Raw genomic sequence first — 17,899 nt, 5'->3', positions numbered from 1 at the left:
CACCTATAGCCTGGTGAAGAGGTGGTCAGGGGCATCCAATTGCAGCCTACAACTGTTTGCAGGAGAGTTAACCAGGACGACGGAGCCATATTCCTCATCAGAGCAGATCACGGAGCAGGAGGGGAAGCCTGAAGAGCTGCTTGTGAGGCAGTATGAGTAACGTACTCGGCAGCTGGGCAGGGCAGCACCGAGCTGCCCAGAGGGCAGTAAATATCCCTCCTTGCCCATTCTCAGGGGCAGGCCAGGGAGAGGCACAGCGGGCCTGCTCCAAGCCGGACGCAGGCCTGGGCGGCCCCAGAGGCCGCGTCCAGTCGGCCCAGCCTCCGCGGCTCGGGCAGCCACCCGCAGCCACGTCCCGTCCCGCCGGCGGGTTTGGGAAACCACCAAGCAAATGGCGGACGGCGACCCAGCGCCTCAGCCTTCCCGCTGTCGCTCGGGCGGAGGAGGCGGTGCTGCTCCGGCGAGGGGGCCGGGCCGCGGCAAGGGGGCGAGAGGCGGGGCGGGGCGGCCTGGGGCGGAACGGCGGCGGCGCCGGGAGCGAGCGGTGCCGCCCCAAGATGGCGGAGTACGTGCAGGTGCTGAAGCGGGCGCTGAAGCACCTCGGCGGCCACGGCGGCGTCCGCGGCGCCCTGTGGCAGCTGCTGAGGTAACGGAGCGCCCGGTGCGCCCGGAGCAGGCGGCGGGGGGACTCCCAGCTCCCGCGTCGCCGCGGGGTCACCTTGGCGGGTGGCGGGCGGGCGGGTCGCGGGCGCCCTGCCCTGGTACGAAGCGGGATTGGCGGGGGTGGGGGGACGACACGGGGCGGCCGCTGCCGCACCTCACCGCTGCCGCTGCTCACCGCAGCGCCGGGGTGGTCGGCGGGCTCTGCCTCACGCCGGGCGGTGTGCGGTGCAGGGCCAGGCCTCAGGAGGAGGCCGCTCCGTGCAGGCCTCCGTGCGCTGCCCCGAGGGGCGATGTGCTGGGGCGGTACGGCTTGCCGCCCTGAGTCCCAGTCGGCAGCGGATGCTGTGGTCAGAGCGTTCCCCAGGCAGGCTCCGGCGGTTATTCTCTCTTCTTTAGGTATTTTAGTGGGTTTCTCGATGCTGAGCTGTCAGTATTGCCCGGGCAGGTTTTCCCGGTATCCAACCTCAGTCCTTCTTAGCCCTATTGCTACAGCCGTGTCCGCCGTGGTGATGCTCCGCTCTGCTGCAGCCACCTCCTGTGCTTCTGTGGACCACCATCGTGCTGGCCCGCCGGCTGTTTGCTCTGGATCACCTCAGGCTGGTGACAGCTTTCTTGAACTGTCTGGTGTGCAAATTTGAGAGCCATGCTTCTGCTGAAAGCCTGCGGTGTAAAGCTGAGAATTAATTCATCTGCCTTACCGGCTGTAATTCTTTAACACTTCAAACCGTACGTCAGCCTCTTTGGCAACGGGTTGTCACCATTGACCTGTGCTCAGCTTTGGACGCCCTCTAGCCCCAGTGACATTTTCTGCAGAATTAGTCACAGCCTGTGTTTCCAGTCGTGTTTGTGTACTTTGTTCCCCAAGCACAGAACCTTGCACTCGTCCACATTAAACTTTCTCCTATTTTTTTTCCCCACTTACATCTCATTTCTACTTTGTGAAAAGTATATTGAATTGTGATACAGCGTGCTTGAAGCTCCTCCTAAATAGGAGGAGCTGCAGACTTACTAAGGTACTCTTTTTTTATTCAGATCCTTAATGAAAGGTAGGGTGGAAGTCTGAATTGTACATGATCCAAATTCAGCAGTGTCAGTAACCTGTGTTATCTTTGTAGCTGGTCTTGGAAAAGTAATAGAACATTTCTTCAGGGTACAGTGAATGTTGTAGGCCTGATCTCATAGCCAAAAAGCCTTTTTTTAATCAATAGTGGGCAGTCAGGAGTATGGGATAGGGAGGATTCACAAAGGTAAAGTTCCCTGCTATATGTCAAGGGCTCTCTTACACTAGAATAAACAAGCCAAGCTTTCTGAGCCTTCTTGAAGACTTTTTTTTCCACTCATCATACTAGCCCTTTTTCTGTTATTTCTTGTAGTTTAAATTGATCTGTTTTGAACAGTTAAACATAACATTTTACACAGTTGCTGATCAGGCCTCATCAGTGTTTTCATACAGTGGCTTGAGAGCTTGCTTTATTCACTGAAGACAGCTCAGTTCACCTGGTACATCCTAGGATCAGCTTGTCTTTTTTTCCCCATGTGTCACTTAATTGGCAGCTCATTATTGCCTTGTGACATCTAGATGTTTTCTTTGTGATTACACAGGCAGTGCTTCAGATCTTACTAGTCTCCAGGTGGATCACCTTGTCTGTTGTGGTTTAACCTGGCAGGCGGCTAAACACCACACAGCCGTTCACTCACTCCCCCCCTCCAGTGGAATGGGGGAGAGGAAAAAAAAAGAAAGTAAAATTCATAGGTTGAGGTAAAGACAGTTTAATAGGACAGAAAAGGAAGGCAAAAATAATAATGATAAAAGAATATACGAAATAAGTGATGCAGAATGCAATTGGTCACTACCTGCCAACTGATGCCCAGCCAGTTCCCAAGCAGCGGTCCCCACCCCCTGGCTAACTCCCCCCAGTTTATATACTGAGCATGATGTCATATGGTATGGAATATCCCTTTGGCCAGTTTGGGTCAGCTGTCCTGGCTGTGCCCCCTCCCAGCTTCTCGCTGGCAGGGCATGAGAAGCTGAAAAGCCCTTGACTAGTGTAAGCACTACTTAGCAACAACTAAAACATCAGTGTGTTGTCAACATTATTCTCATCCTAAATCCAAAACACAGCACTGTGCCAGCTACTAGGAAGAAAATTAACTCTATGTGCTATGACCTTCATACCATTGAATTTCATTCTGGTGGTATCGCTCCAGCCCTGAAGACAGTACAGAACTTCAACATTCTTTGTGGAATGTCACTAGTAACCTCTGTATTTCTTTCCGCTGAGCATGTTGTCTTCTTCCGGTCAGTCAATGTATTGCTCCCTTTACAATTATTATACATTTTAAATTATTTTCTCATTTGTTTTATGGCACAATATTGTATGCTTTTCTGAAGTCAGCTTGACTTTTGGGAGGTCTCAACTTTGTATTCCTACTAGCTGTGGTGACAGGCGGCTTCTGGCTTTTCTGTTTCCACTGTAGAAAGCAGGTCAGATAGACCTTCCTCTTGCACAACTTTTTAGAGGGAAATTTCAAGCTGTTAAGCAGTATAAGTCAAGACAATATATGATTTCCCTGGCTAGTATTTTACTATTATTATTTTCTGTTATCCCCCTCAAGTTGTCTTCTCCACTTTGTTTCCCTTCTCAGGCTGTAGCTATTACGCTGGCAGTTCTCAAGAAGAAATGGAGCTGGGGAAATAAAAGTGTAGAAGAGTTTGAGTATTAGGTTTCACCAGAGTGCCTCTTCCTAAGCACATCTTAATGAATGTCTTGTCAGGGAGCTTTTGTGAGTCAAAGATCACAGGCTGTGTGGACACCTTTCTACCACGCAGAAAAAGGGAGCAAGCAAGACTGGAGGCAGTGCTCTTTTTTTTCTTTCAGAAGACTGAAGTTAGAAGAGAGGTGTGCTAGGTGGAGAATCACACCTGATCCTCATAACTGTACCAACCACAAACATAGCTGCTGCCTCCCCTTCACCTTTCAAGCCATTGAATCTTCTGTTCCAGCTCAAGGAATAGACTTGGCACTTACAGGAGGAGTAATCAAGGTGTATCTTTCTTGCAATAATTGATGTGTTTGAGAAGTAATTACGGGTAACTTGGAAAAACGATTTACCCAAGTCAGGAGACTCTTTCTCTGCAAGGGTTTTATTCTGAATTTCCCTGCTTTTCTCTATATGTTTCCCACTAAGGCAGCTGGAACATGTTTTATGCAGTAGAAGTCAAATTATTAAGAGCCTATGCCTGGAAACATTCTCCTTACTCAAAACTCAGTGAAATTGGCTGGAAAATGTCCTCTGGAAGCCATAAATACCTCTTAGTGTTTGATACCAGTATTCAGGGCATGTAGTCAGGACACGGGCATAAGAACCCTTACAAGAACAGGAGGGGAAGAAGGAAGGGAGAGCAGCAGTGAAATGGCTCTTTTTTTCTGAAGCTGGGAGCTCAGGCTTGGATAGCTGAGCCAGAGATCTTTGAGTGTTTCTTTGACAGAGGAGAGCTGTGTCAGAGAATCTGCCTGGGACCACAGAGGTTTAAAATGAGTACTTGGTGGAGTGATTATCGCTTTCGTGCACCCTGGGAGAAAAGACAACAAAAAACCCCTTTATCTGTGGGTTATATAGTTAAACTCCCAACTAAGGAAGCGTGCATTTGCACATCCCTTCTGTCACTTGGGACTGAGTTGAGAGTGCGTATAATACTACAAACAACTAAAACCTTTGAGAGTAAACTTTTCCTTACGTAATTCTGCCTGGGATAAATGTCAGTAAAAAGGAAAGCAAAGATGCAGATCTAGGGGGAAAAGAGCACTTCAGTAATTTTAAGGTTTTATCAATAGAATGTAAATCACAGGTTCAGTTTAATTATTGATATGTACAGTAATGTTAAAATATGTTCTGTATAAAGAGTTGAAACTGGTATATACCTTACCTGGGTCAGTGTAAGTCTCCCAGAGTGGCAGGGTAAATGCTTGCATCTTTCACAGTTACACAAAAGCTAGAAAGTAACAATTGTAATTTAGGGTTTAGCATGCATTTCCTTGGCAAGCAGGTACAATGGCTTAAAATATTACTGTTCCCCTCCTGGAGGTTAGTGCCCACACAGATGTGAGATCTCTTAAGCTGCTTCAGTGCTGACCACTTTACATGGCAATTCAAGCTGAAATGGTAGTAAGAAATAGTTGAGAAGGATGGTAACATCTTTAACTAAGTGAATTAAGATGTGTCTCAGGGACTCCCTTCCACAGTATTTAAAGTTTTGTGGGTGTCAAATTGTGCTATATTGCAGAGTTGCTTTATCTTCCACTATAAAGAGCTTTTAAATAAATAATAGCCCCCCAAAGCCTTTTTGTATGACTTTTATTGTCCTGTCAGTGGGGCGCACAGTAAATGCACGCTGACATTAGTTGCAGGAATTGGTGATTATGGTTTGCAGTCCTTAAGCTTGAATAGTTTTTTGAATAGCTTTACATATATGTGTTTAAGAGTTTTCGTTACAGATTTTTACCAACCCCTGAGAAACCTCTATCACAACTTCATTCTAAGATGATGTCAGTTGAAACTGTTGTTTTGGGAATTCACAGGGTCAATGATTTGAAGACTGGTACGCTGATAGGAATTGACAAATATGGAAACAAATACTATGAAGACAAAAGAAACTTCTTTGGTATGTGTGCTAAGGTGAACACCTCCTGACTGACTGTCCAACTTTGTATAGCTTGTGTAGTTTCTGCTAGTGAAATAGAACTTGTTGCCTGCCAGACTTCCTCGCACTTGACTTGTGTGAGTCTTAGAGAGGGGGCTCATAGAAATACTTTGACATCTTCTGTCTCTCTGCTGCTTCCCTCAATTCATTTGCAAACATGGACAATCTGAAATAATAAATATGGGATAAATATAAGCCAGTCAGCTGCTCTCCATGTAGGTATGCCTATATGATGATGTGATTGAGAGCTGAATTTGGTCCTTGACCTAAAAGCTGATAGCTTAACAGGTGGGGGAAGAAAGAGAACTGCCTTTAAAACTGCCTCACAGCTGTACTTACTTATATGATCACTTCAGGGCAAAGAAACACAGGTTAGCTTAAAATTTCTGTTACCTTAAGTAATGGGATTTTAAATAATGTTTGTAGAATACTTAAAAAGGTAGCACCTAAAACAATGAAGGTGGCACGTGAGCAATTAACATGCTGGTTAGGCCAAGCTCTGCCTACTGTAGGTTAACTTGTAGGGTACCTGGGGAAAGCAGTTGCTGGTAAACGTTGCTTGGTAGTTTTATATGGCTGAAACTTAGTTTAATCTTAAGTTGCTATTGGCAATGTCCTTTTGGAAAAGACTCCTTCTAATGGGGAAAAAAAATCCCCAAACCTGTTTCTCCGCCTGAAAATTTTCTAAGTTCCTATTTCCCGTTACTTATACAATAGCTAAAACTTGCTTCCTTGTGAGAGCGTTAGATTCAGCCATATGAAAATACAGTAACGGTGGAAATACAGAAGACTTAGAAAAATAAAAGCTGTACTGACTTTGAAGTAAGTGCCCATAATGGTAGATACTTTTAGTCAAAATACTTTTCCTTGTGTCTTCATGAATTCTCTCCTTTATATGAAAATAATTTATTTTTTTGAGCTAATACGGTATTTCTGTTTGTTTACTTAAGGTCGACACAGATGGGTCATCTATACTAATGAAATGAATGGCAAAAATACGTTTTGGGAAGTTGATGGAAGTATGGTGCCCCCTGAATGGTAAACCATTTAGCTTAATAATGTGGACAGATACCAATTGTGTAATTGCCTGTATATTTTCTTATATTACAAAGCAGAAGATTAAAAAAAAGCCAAACAATTTTATGGTAATAAAGTTTTCTTGGACGCAGCTATCTTATATATGACCAGAAGATTTCAGACTGGTTACTTTTAATTTTGAACTGCATTCATAATGTTTTATGTTCTATTGCTCACTGTCCTGACGGTCGCAGTCACTGCTTCTTGGAATGAGAAAAGCATTTTGCCAGCCAGATTGAGCAGGTCAAGCCAGTCTTCCAATTTTCCTTATTAGTTGTGATTTCATCTTAATGGTTTGGCAAAGCCTACAATAGCATTGAGCAGCCAGAGGTAGAAAAAATGTTTTTATTATCCATTTTAGACAAGGACCTGAAGAACGTAAGGCAATGATGGAACAACATTCCTTAATCCACAGCCATTAACAGCACAGTTGTTTCAATTGATATACATTGATACTGTACAAGATGATGAACAGCAAAGGACCAGGATGCTCTGTGTGTTGATTGCTCCTTGACTATAATTTTTCTGAAGGTTTTACTTTCTGTCCATGCATTTCAGTAATAATTCTGTACAACCTTGAGTTCCAGAAGGTCTCTGGCCGCACAGCTGTTAATACTCTTTTTGTCTTCCTAAATAACTCAGGAAAAACACACACCAAATAAAGTAACAGTGTATACTAGCAAAAACAATCTCTACCTGATTCTTGAGGAATATGAATAGCACTTCAGCCACAAAGCAATGAAAGGTGATATAAAGTAAGAGGTGCTTGGGTAGACTGAGCACTGGTGAACACTGGTTTTTATTATTCCTGTGATAGAAGTTCTGTGCCAAGGCTGAGATTGATTATCTAAACTCCTAAATTGTGGCTCTCATTAGAACATTTGAGAAATGCATGGGTAGACTGTCTAGGTAGTCAATTTTGTTTCAAATTCTCTCAGCCTTAAAATTATGTTTGATGTAGTTAATGCTTTTTTATGTCTTCTCCAGCAAGAGCTTAACGGCATTGTTTTTTAGAAGTGACATTAGAATCTCCGAAACTAGCATGTTCGTGCCAGTGTGGGGCTGTTCCTTGTTATCTGCATAATAACTGTTGTTTGGTTCTAGTTTTTATCCTTTCACTATTAGACTGTGCTGGTTTTCAAGATTTTCCTTATTTTGAGGCATAGGTTTTGTTGCTGGTTTTTTTTTTTCTTTGCTTGTGCTTATGTGTTGTTTATTGTGTCCTTACAAACCTCGATAAAGGGTTTCTTCCTGAGTATCAAAGGGATGTTTCTAGGATTAAGTAGCTTGTTTAGATCACATAAATTAGTGAGGTAGAAAAACTTGTTTTCCTATCAATGTGGAAAAAATTACCCTAGAAGAAACAGTAAACGTTTCATTATTTTCAAGACTGGTCAGTGCAATGGGGCACGAAAGGGTAAACAGTCCTGTGGTCTAAGGTATTTTTGTCAGGAAGCTTAGTTGTGCAGTACTGTTCAGTTTTTTTCTTTTTTTTTTTTTTTTATTGCTGATAAATTTGTATGTCCCATGGCAACCTTAGATGTTTATTCTTATGTAGGAATCCTAGCTTCGTGACACATCTACATCACTGACCTGTAATTCAGTACTGTTTAGATACATCTTTAAAAATAGAAGTATTTTGACTGGGAATAAATGTCTTTTAAGACTCTGTATTTTTTTTTTTTTTCATGTGATTGGTATACTGTCTTAAATTTTTAACGTGGCATAGGCTTCTGAATTGAGACTGTTAATATATTGTACAAGTTGCTGTCAGTGTAACACTGGGGTTGTGCAACTACGCAGGAAATGAGTGGTTTTTTTGGACCCAGAAATTTGTTGGAAATCAATTAGATTGTGTGAAATTACTTCTGTGAACGAAGAGATTAATTTGGTCCATAGTATAGTAGTATCTGTCCTGTTCGTTGTAAAAAATGTTTCTTTCTTAAAGCACTAGCCTTCCCTTCAACAGATGGAAAGGTGAGACAAGTTTGTTGTCCTTGGGTCAACTGGGAAGCATATAAAGTGCTATTGTAACAGCTGGGTTGTGATCTGAATACTTCTTCTAAACACTGATTTTTGACTGTGGGTTTTAGTTAATTCAGCTCAGTAGAGCATTTTGTGGGTATGTTGTTGCACCCTCTGCAGGTGGAAGCAGGTTTTACTGCACTGTTTATGCTGGTGTTACTTTCAGAAAATATTTTGCAACTGTCATGCCTAAAGATGACACTTTTAACAAAATCGAGGTTTAAGACCAGGGCTAACCTAGAGATTTCAGATTTTCCTTCTTTAAATAGTAATGCTAACTAGTTTGTAATGATTTTGTAGTACTCTTATAAAAATGCTACTGTAAGTAGGATTACACTACTGATTATTGTACCAATTACACTATTTTCTTGGGAAGTATAGAGAACACTAGCAGGTGTGCAGGAAAAACACTTTCTTCCTTTTTTTTTTTCCCCCAGTATAAGTCATACTACAGGTTTCTGGTTTGTGTTTTCTCCATGTTTCTAGTTGTTGAATATACCGTGCATCTTAAAGTATAATTTTGTGGTCAGTCATTTGCCTTCAGGACTGTGGAATATGAATGCTTGGATTGTTGAAATACAGGTGGACCTCATCATGCATGATGAATTGGAAAAAAACATTTTGGTATATTGAAGAGTTCTGAAAACAACTGTCTGGAAAAAATAAAATGAGAATTCATTTAGCTACCCTTTACCTCCTGTCAGATACTGGAGAAAAGGAAAAAGCAGCAAGAAAAAACATCTCATATGTAGTAACATATTGTAATACCGTTTTTAGGAACTACTGAATATTTTCAGTATTCTGAAATAATTGACGTAATGTCTTTTGACAATGGATGTACTGAAATCACAGTCTGAAGGAAATGAAAAGAGTTGTTTTGACATATGTCTACTATACAGGGAATTGAGACTGTTGCTTTTTTAAAACATTGACCTACCAGATTATGTAGGCTTGTGGTTTATTCTGATTTAGTTGTATTGTTTAACTTCTTTGTTACTCTGGGCTTTCTTTTCTTATCTTCAAAATGAAGATGTTGGTATCTACTTTGTTGGAGACAAGTTAATTAGACTTTTTTTTTTAAATTCCCTCAATACTTGCATTGGGAATGATTAGTATTAATCTTCTTGTAATGCTATGCAAGTTATTGGGCAATACCAAAATACTTGTTTCGTTTCCTACTGTTCAGAGCATGTTGTTTGCAGGAACTTGGTAGTTCCGTTTGTGAACACTGATCAGGTGTGCTCTGTGAACATACAAACAATAAAAGTTAAATCTGTTTATACCGATGCCTGTATGCGCTCTAATTAGTGCTTTCATAGATGTCTCTACTACCGAATTGCTCTAGTCGTTGGGCTGTGTGGTAAGCTCATTTCCATTTTACTGTTACATTAGAAGGCCCAGTATCGCCTTTTGTTCCTCATTCATTTATCTCCCAACCTGAAAATACTACAATTAGCAAATCACCCCCAGGAGTCCCAGGCGATACCACTTTATACAACTGGTATATGCTGCTTCATGCATGTGCTCACATTGAGGTGTAGTCACAACTTGTGTACAGGTGCACTCATTACAAGCAAAACTTTTTTCTCTTTGCTCAGAAATAATAAAAAATCAAGCAGGAAGATGATACGGATAAATGACTTTCAGGTTTAATATTTTATACTTTTGTCTCTGTAGAAAAGCTTTTGAATGGTTTCAGGGAAGAAAATGTTAGCGTTAAGAGGAACCTGTGACTCCTTGGGAATCCCTGAACAGCTTATAAGTACTAGTTAGGGTACCAAAAGTATTTTCACAGGCAAAGAGTTTTCATAGTTAAAAACTAGCTATCTTGAATGTGTACTTCTTGATAATAATGCGGTTTGCTCTCTTCCTAGGGCAAGGGCTATAGGGTTATAGTTCTCTCCATCCACCCTCCCACCTGCCCTGGTAGAAGCAGGCTTGGATCACAGGCAAGCTGAAGCCTAGGTGAAATGTTCTGGGCAGGTTTGTTAGTAAGGAAGTGTGCTTAAAGCAGTGTTAGCTTTTTTCCCCCTTAATAAAAGGCTGCACAGAGAAGTGAAATATTAGGGATGTAAAATATAGATAGATGAATCAAAGTGCTCAGTGCTGCTTTTTTCATGAACGTTATTACCAGCTGCAGATTATCTGCACTCCTAAGTTTGGCAACGTGGCAAGTTGCATTGTCTCACTTTGTGATCACAAGAGGAAAAGGAGGAGTGAAATCATATGGTTGGGTGTAGAGACAGAGGGCAGGACCCTGCTTTTCTGGCACCAGCAGCCTCTTGCTTTATGGTGTGCAGGAGGAGAGCAACTAGCAGTGTTGCAGGATGATCTGGGTTTTATGGTGATGGCAGATTGAGTAAGTCCACATTATACCGCTGGGAAAGAAGTGTGCCTTCCTGAGAAGTAGAAAGAATTACTGCCTGCACTCATGCAAAGTGACTCTTCCTTTCTGCTTATTACCAGGAAGACTTATATAGGGTATAGCGCTTGACCAGTGGAAGAAGCCTAGGGAAGAGCAGCAGGAACAATCAGACCTCTGAAGACAGCTGGAAAGATTTGGGGTTGCTTAAAAAGGAGAGGAGATGACCATGGGTATAATCTTGAAGCATTTAATCTCTTGAGGAAGAAAAAGGCATAGTCCGTCTTTCACAGATAGATGGGTGGAATAGGAAGCAGTAGGTTTAAATTAGAGAAGAAGTGATACAGATTAGACGTTCCTATCCTTACCACTAAAAAATTGTACTCATCTTCACTGGTATAACTTGGTTTGGGACGATGAGCAAGCCAGTATTACAGCAACTCCGTAACAATTTAAGCAGTTGTCTGCTGGGAGTGATGTGATGTAGCTGACTCTTCCTTGGGCCTGAAGCATATGCAGAGTGTCTAAATCCCTTCCAGACTTGTATTTCTTGATTCTTTGATCCTCACATCTAAGGGTTTGTCAGTTATTTCCACTGAAACAAGGTGAGGGGAGAGGACCGAGTATCTTACTGTCCTTAATCTGTTTGGGGTCAGAGGAAAGAGCAGCATATTTTTCCCCAAAATTTCCTATATCAGTCTTGATTTTCAGGTTATGTTCACATCACATGCAAAAGTTCCCTATGTGTCTGCTTATTCCTGTCATGGGCTTCTATGTGCGATTCAGTGATCAGGATACTCCTGTAGCTGAAATTTGGAAGAGCCCAAGTTTGCATTTGGAGGATTCTGGGAGGTTAAGCTTGAGCCCACTGAGGGGGCGCAACTTGGAGCCCAATTTTCTACTTTCAACAGGGTTATGCTGTGGAGTAAGGCTTCCTTTTGAGAGCATGTAAAGGCCATGCAAGTCAAGGCCTGATATCCTGCTGGTTGCTAGAGGTGTGCTTGCATCACATTCAAAGCCTTCTGAGGCTGTCCGCACACTGTTCATTTTATCATTTATCTGGTTTAATGTAATTTGGATTGTGTTTTGGCCAAATACTTTGCAAAAACAAATTGACAACTGGTTTATGTGTACAAACTAGTTAAAAATAATGTGTTCTTTCAATATGTTATGTCCTGTGGGGAAAGAACTGTAATTTCAGAATAGTTTTCTCCTTTTGCAGGGACACTTCCTTTTGCCAGCATTGTCCTATGTATGTGCAATGTTTGTCCTGTACTTTGATGTGTATTTCCTTATGGTGCAAGTCTGACATCTTTGGAAGGAGCTTCAGGGTTGTTAACTTCCTACAATGAAGTATTTCAAATTTAATTCCAGGTTAATAGTCTACATCCTCTTTGTTAGCTGATTTGACAGCTGAAGGAGGGAGAAATGTAGCATCTCTGACTTAAAGTGCCAACATACTAAGAAATGTAAAGAAATGTGCTGTTCTCCTGTAAAACTGCTGCTTTTCAGGTCTGCCTGCGAGGGAAAACAAAACAAAAAGATTGAACTGAAAAGGAATGGGGGAGTAAAATTTCCATCCTTTCAGTAGCTTCACAATAAATTTGGGAGTTTTATAACTAGATTAAATGCTGATGTGGTGTTTTCAGGTAAATGGGATGCTGTCTCATTACTATACAATGGTATCTCATAGTAGCTTGCATGAGAAATTGAAGTTATGTCCCATTTGTACACAAATAAAAACATGTTTATTGTCCCTTTTTCCTTCTCTTCCCATACATAGACCTGGAATAATAAGTGAAGACCATCTTTAAAATAAAAAAAGCTACTTTTTATGCTAGTCAAAGTTAAATACCTGATTTTTCCTTCACTTAAAGTACTAGGGAAAGCACTGAAATACTTTTTGCCCTTTGACCATAACACACATCTTCACTTCTCTTTTGTCTTGTTGCAACACAGTTAACTTGTTGAAAAAAATGGATGCTAGCAAGTTGGCAAACGTCCTGAACTTACGTAGACGGTGCCTGAACCTTGCAGATGCACATATGGTAGTAGCTACGGAGTTTGTGTAGCATCGGTTCTTGTTTGACAGCTTGTACATCATATAATTGGCTCCGGTCCCTTGTAGCTTCAGTTTGAAATCTCCTTGCTTTTAAATATTTGTCTGACTTGGGAGAAAATTCTACATAGTCTTGAGGGCAGCTGGAGATACTTTGAGGTGTCTTTCATCTGTTTGCCCAAGGAGAAGTCCAGAGGCTTTGCTAGCCCCAGTCTGCTTGGTAGTGACTCTGCTCTGTGATTCAGGAAGCTGCTTCAGCCTCTTCAGAGCTTCTGCTATCCTCCTGATTTCCATTGCTCTGTGCAAGTTGTCTGCTTCTTTGTAGGTTTTAAGACATTAATTGCTTTTGAATCCTGTTTTTCCATGCCTGGATTTATAGGCAGAGTTTGTATAGAAATCCGGCCATCTGCAAGATGTCCAGTCTCATTATTCATGCTGTTCAATGTAGTGCAGGAAAAGCTTTTCTTGAGCATCTGGGAGTAGAGTCTATGAGACATCAGGGCTTCAAAGGACTCTTTGAGGGAGGCTGTCAAGGGGAAAGTCTTCCCAAAATAAAGTTTTCAGTTTTTATATATTTTGCATAAGTGGAGAGTGGGAGCTTTTGTTTGAGAGAACAGACTCTTTGCAAATCAAAATGCTTTTATAAGTCACCTGTTGGGCTTCTGAGGGGAATCTGTTGTGACCAGGCTTAAGCCCTGAAACTTAAATATAAGCGTACTTAATAGTGGATGGAGTTCTAAACAAACTTGTGAAATCTCTTCAGGCATTTCAGTACCTGTGACTGTACTGAATTGTCTTGTAGGTGAGCAATTATTTTTCTACTTTCCAGTGAGAAAAGGGAGTTTAAGGAGTGGTTTTGCTGATCTATTTAAATTTGAGCCCAATATCATACTGATATTTTTTAATTTCAGAAAATACAGAAAGCCAATATAGAAATGCTTTAATTACTCCAAAATACTGTATTTTAAAAGACTTCATGGATTTAGTCTTAGAAAAGCTGCAAAACAGTAGTTTAAATGACAGAATAAAACTATTCTGTTTTCTGTCTCCTGAGTTAAATGAGTAATTAAGCTCAAGTCAATATTGTGATGATTTTTCTGACATTTCAAGGAGTGAGTGTACGATGTAAGTACACTCGTAACAGAAGAGGTGCCAGGCATCATGCAAGCTTGAAATCTAGTTGATTTTAACTGAGCTTTAATACAGTTCTTGTGCTCCACCTGCTCCAGCCTGTCTTTCAGGGCCTTTGTAACTGCCTTTCTGCCCAAGAAGACAATTTTCTGTTTGTCCTGTTGGTGTGCACGACCCTCGGGGGAGCGTGAGGACTGTGAGGCATGGCAACAGGTGCATAAATAGGGTTTTGTTTGCGGGATCCCCATCCACTATTACCAGAAGCGTCGCCAGGTGAAGGTGTGTGTTTAAGTTGCCTCTATATGTTACGGTAAGCAGTTTTGAAAAGCTGAGGCTCCTCTGGAGTGATACTATGAAGCATTTTGAAATGCAGTACTTAAGTCAGTATTGGCAGAATGTATATGGATACATGGACTGTTCTTTTCCCCTTCCTCCCATGCCACAAACTGTGTTTCTTTGTGTTTGCAGTGGAGAGCCGGCTTGTTGGATATGAGCATATGATCCCACCTCAGTCAAGTTAGCTGTTTTACAGCGTTTCTGCCAACTTTGATGCTAGCCGTCATAGGACGTGGTATCTCAGGTGGTGTGAAGCACACTAGTGCACAGAATTCTTCTAACCAGTGTGAATTGGGAGAGGGAGTTCGCCTAAGGTCGGAGCTTTGTGTAATGTGGCCAGGGCATTTCAGAGGCTGGGTAATGCCAGGTTTAAAGTTGAGCAAGGCCTGATCCTGTATCCTCAGACCACATCGTGATTAGTAGTGCTATGGGGCCACCTTCTTCCAGACAGAAATCATTACCCAAAATCTTTTTTAATAGAAGTAGTGGGAAATGTATACTTCAAATGATACCAGAGTTACAAAGGAGAGTGGGGGAAGGAAGAGAGGGATCCCCTTCCCATTCCTGTTGCATTGGGTCACTTCATCTGAACGTGCGTATAATTTTCAAACTCCTAAGTGGATGATTTTTCCCATAGGAGGCCATTCTTTATCTCTAAACAAGGTTTTTCTTCTTACTTTTAAAGGATCTTACGGTTCCATGCGGTTTTGTATTCAAGCCAGCTTCCTGGCAGTCTGTAGTCCTACAATGTGTGGCTTTCATTTGGGGTTTTTGTTTGTTTTTTACTTATAGAAAATGAACATGTGGCTGACATTTTTTTTTAAAAGTGAGATTTTGTACTAAAGTTATATGCAGAGTTGTGAGTTTTTCTGAAATAAATGTCTAGAAGCTCTTTGACTGAAAAGATAATCAACCTTCTGTAGAGCTCTTCAGATTTAGAATATACTTGTCAGTCTATTTCTCACTACTTGAATTGTGGTTTTGTTTTGCTCTATCAATGAAGTGTGCCGGATTAGTTGCTAAAGGCTGAAGATGCAATTTTTAGGCTTTCTAATAACAACTGGAATAGAAGACTTCGTATTTTTAGGTCAAGTCTTTGGCAAAAGCTGATTAGCAGAAGCCTCTTTAATTCTACCTCAGTAAAAAATACATAAGCTTGCAAAAAAAGTCATAACCTCACTTCTGTTGTAACTGTGCATACAGTATGAAGTACATGTAAATTGGCAGATAATTAAAACATTATTCAGGTTTGAAAGTTGCTTTGGGCACTGAAATAGAAATGGGATTAAATCAATTCAGTTGATCCCTGCTGTAGTGTTTCAGTACATTCACAGTAAATTGTTATGGAAGATACTTTGCTTGATCTTTAATGTTGTTTGCACAGGGGAGGATTGACATTTAGTTCATAGGTAAAGGATAATCACTATAATCACTTGGTAATTACCCCATTACAGATTGGTATTAATCATTTTATTGTGCATTCAGTAAACGTTTATGTGATTGTTTTAGGTGAACCTGCATCATTAATCCATATCCCAAGTGGTAGCCTCATGAATGCTTTGCAAATGGTAGAAATTGTTGTGCAGCATAGTCTTCTGGTAATTAAAAAACAAACAAAACAAAACAAAACCCAACAAAAAAACCCCAGACAACAAACCAAAACCTTGTGGTTTTGTCAATTGTAGTGCCTGCCTTGGCCTGGCTGGCTGGTTAAGGCCATACAAACACGTTACAATGAAATATTCTCTGCCCAAATACTAAGCGTTCAAAGGAACAGGAAATTCAAACTCAGGTGTGCTTTCAGTTGCTTGGAAGCAGAACTGTTATTTATCAGTTATGTTTGTGTAATGACTTTAAATCAGTGTCCTGTAGTCTCATTCAAAATCATACTGGATTAAAATTATTTTTCCCCGCTCTCAAAATAAATACTTAGTGTCTCTTCAGAGGAGAACCCTTGGGAGTCAGGAGGAAGGCTTGTTACAGATCATGTAATGTTCTCTAATAACTGTGTCTTTTTCCTCTTAAGGCATCGCTGGCTTCACTCAATGACGGATGACCCTCCAACTACTCATCCACCAGTTGCTCGTAAATTTATCTGGGAGAACCATAAATTCAATCTGAGTGGTACTCCTGGACAGTACGTACCTTACTCTACTACTCGCAAGAAGATACAAGAGTGGATCCCACCTACAACAGCTAGCAAATAACAACAAAAAAAAAAGTGACTTGCCTCAGCTTTGGCTTTCAGCATAAATTGTATTTTCACTGATTTTGTTCAAAATAAAAGCCTCCTATAACAGCTGTAGTTTAGTTTATTGAATTGGGGGGAAAACAAGTGAGAAAACATTGGGAAGAGGTAGAGGACAGAATACATGACAAATCTTAATCTCATCAAGACATTGGGCTTTTTGTCATACTGTCAGTGGCTCTTCACGTAAGCAACTCTCAAACTCTTTTTAGCATGATAACCATTCCTGCGACAGTCACTTCTCACATTTGTACCATTCAACAGAATACAAATATAAATCTGAAATACAGGATTCTCTTCTTTAACATTATCCTATTATAGTCTCTGCATGGCAAATAATGTACTATTCTAGGAAGCCATCTCTTTATTTATAAGACAAGTTAGAATAACAAGGTCAATCAAGGATTATAGTTTTTATTCATAAATTCTTTGTGCATGAGTATGCGTGCATTGCTGTATTACAATATGGTATGATATATAAAACTTGTAAGGATACAGTAATCAAATGACATCTCAGCCATAAGCAGAGGGCCCCCTGTTACAAAAATCTTTTTTGTTGCTTCTGTGTTATTGAGATTCATTAGAAGATGTTCTCACAAGGGTTTGGGATGGGCTGTTTGCCCTGTTGTGACAAGACCTTAAAGGTCTTTGGAAGTTTGAGAGCACACGCTTGTTTGGGAGGTAGAGAAGTAAAATGTCCCAGAACCTATTCTCAAAAATATGAAGTTTGCAAGCTCACATTTGAAAGAGAGTTGACTGGGGCTGTGGCTTTTTTCTGCATCTTGCAGTTGGTTGATTCTTATTCCAGCCTGCTTATATTTTTTAGCAGAGCTGCTGACTCCACAAGGCTTCCTGTGCCTGATGACTGAGTCTGTAGATAACTGACAGTGGTAGGATGCCCACCCAGCCCCTCACTCACTCCACCACCTCAACTGGATGGGGGAGAAAATAGAAAGCTTATGGGTTGAGAGAAAGATGGGGAGACTGCTTGCCAGTTACCATCATGGGCAAAAGAAACTTGACTTTAATTTATTGCCAACTAAAATAGATTTGCATAGTGAGAAACAAAGGCAAAAAAATGTAAAGCACCACCTTCCCTCCCCACCCTTCTTCGCAGGCTCAACTTCACACCCTCACTCCTGACTCCTCTACCTCTGCCCTGCAGCAGTGCTGGGGAATGGGGGTGGTGGGCAGTCCATAACAGTTCCTCTCTGCTGCTCCTTCCTCATGCGTTCCCCCTGCTCCAGCACGGGTCCTCTCCATGGGCTGCAGTCCGTTGGGATAAACCTGCTCCAG

At 41.4% G+C, this 17,899-nt stretch overlaps 1 protein-coding gene across 1 annotated transcript; it reads left to right on the top strand.

Moving 5' to 3' along the window:
- The first annotated feature begins 522 nt into the window (after positions 1-522).
- Positions 523-16,654, top strand: NDUFA12 (NADH:ubiquinone oxidoreductase subunit A12). The gene is made up of 4 exons (XM_076334603.1): positions 523-646; positions 5,244-5,326; positions 6,316-6,403; positions 16,382-16,654. The coding sequence occupies exons 1-4, from the start codon at positions 558-560 to the stop codon at positions 16,560-16,562; spliced, it is 441 nt and encodes a 146-aa protein (XP_076190718.1). The 5' UTR covers positions 523-557; the 3' UTR covers positions 16,563-16,654.
- Positions 16,655-17,899: the final 1,245 nt, after the last annotated feature.

This window comes from Aptenodytes patagonicus, chromosome 1 (genome assembly GCF_965638725.1).
Source record: "Aptenodytes patagonicus chromosome 1, bAptPat1.pri.cur, whole genome shotgun sequence".
Classification (NCBI taxonomy): Eukaryota; Metazoa; Chordata; class Aves; order Sphenisciformes; family Spheniscidae; genus Aptenodytes; species Aptenodytes patagonicus.
The sequence above is the reverse complement of the archived record's forward strand: the minus strand, read 5'-3'. Positions and strand labels throughout refer to the sequence as shown.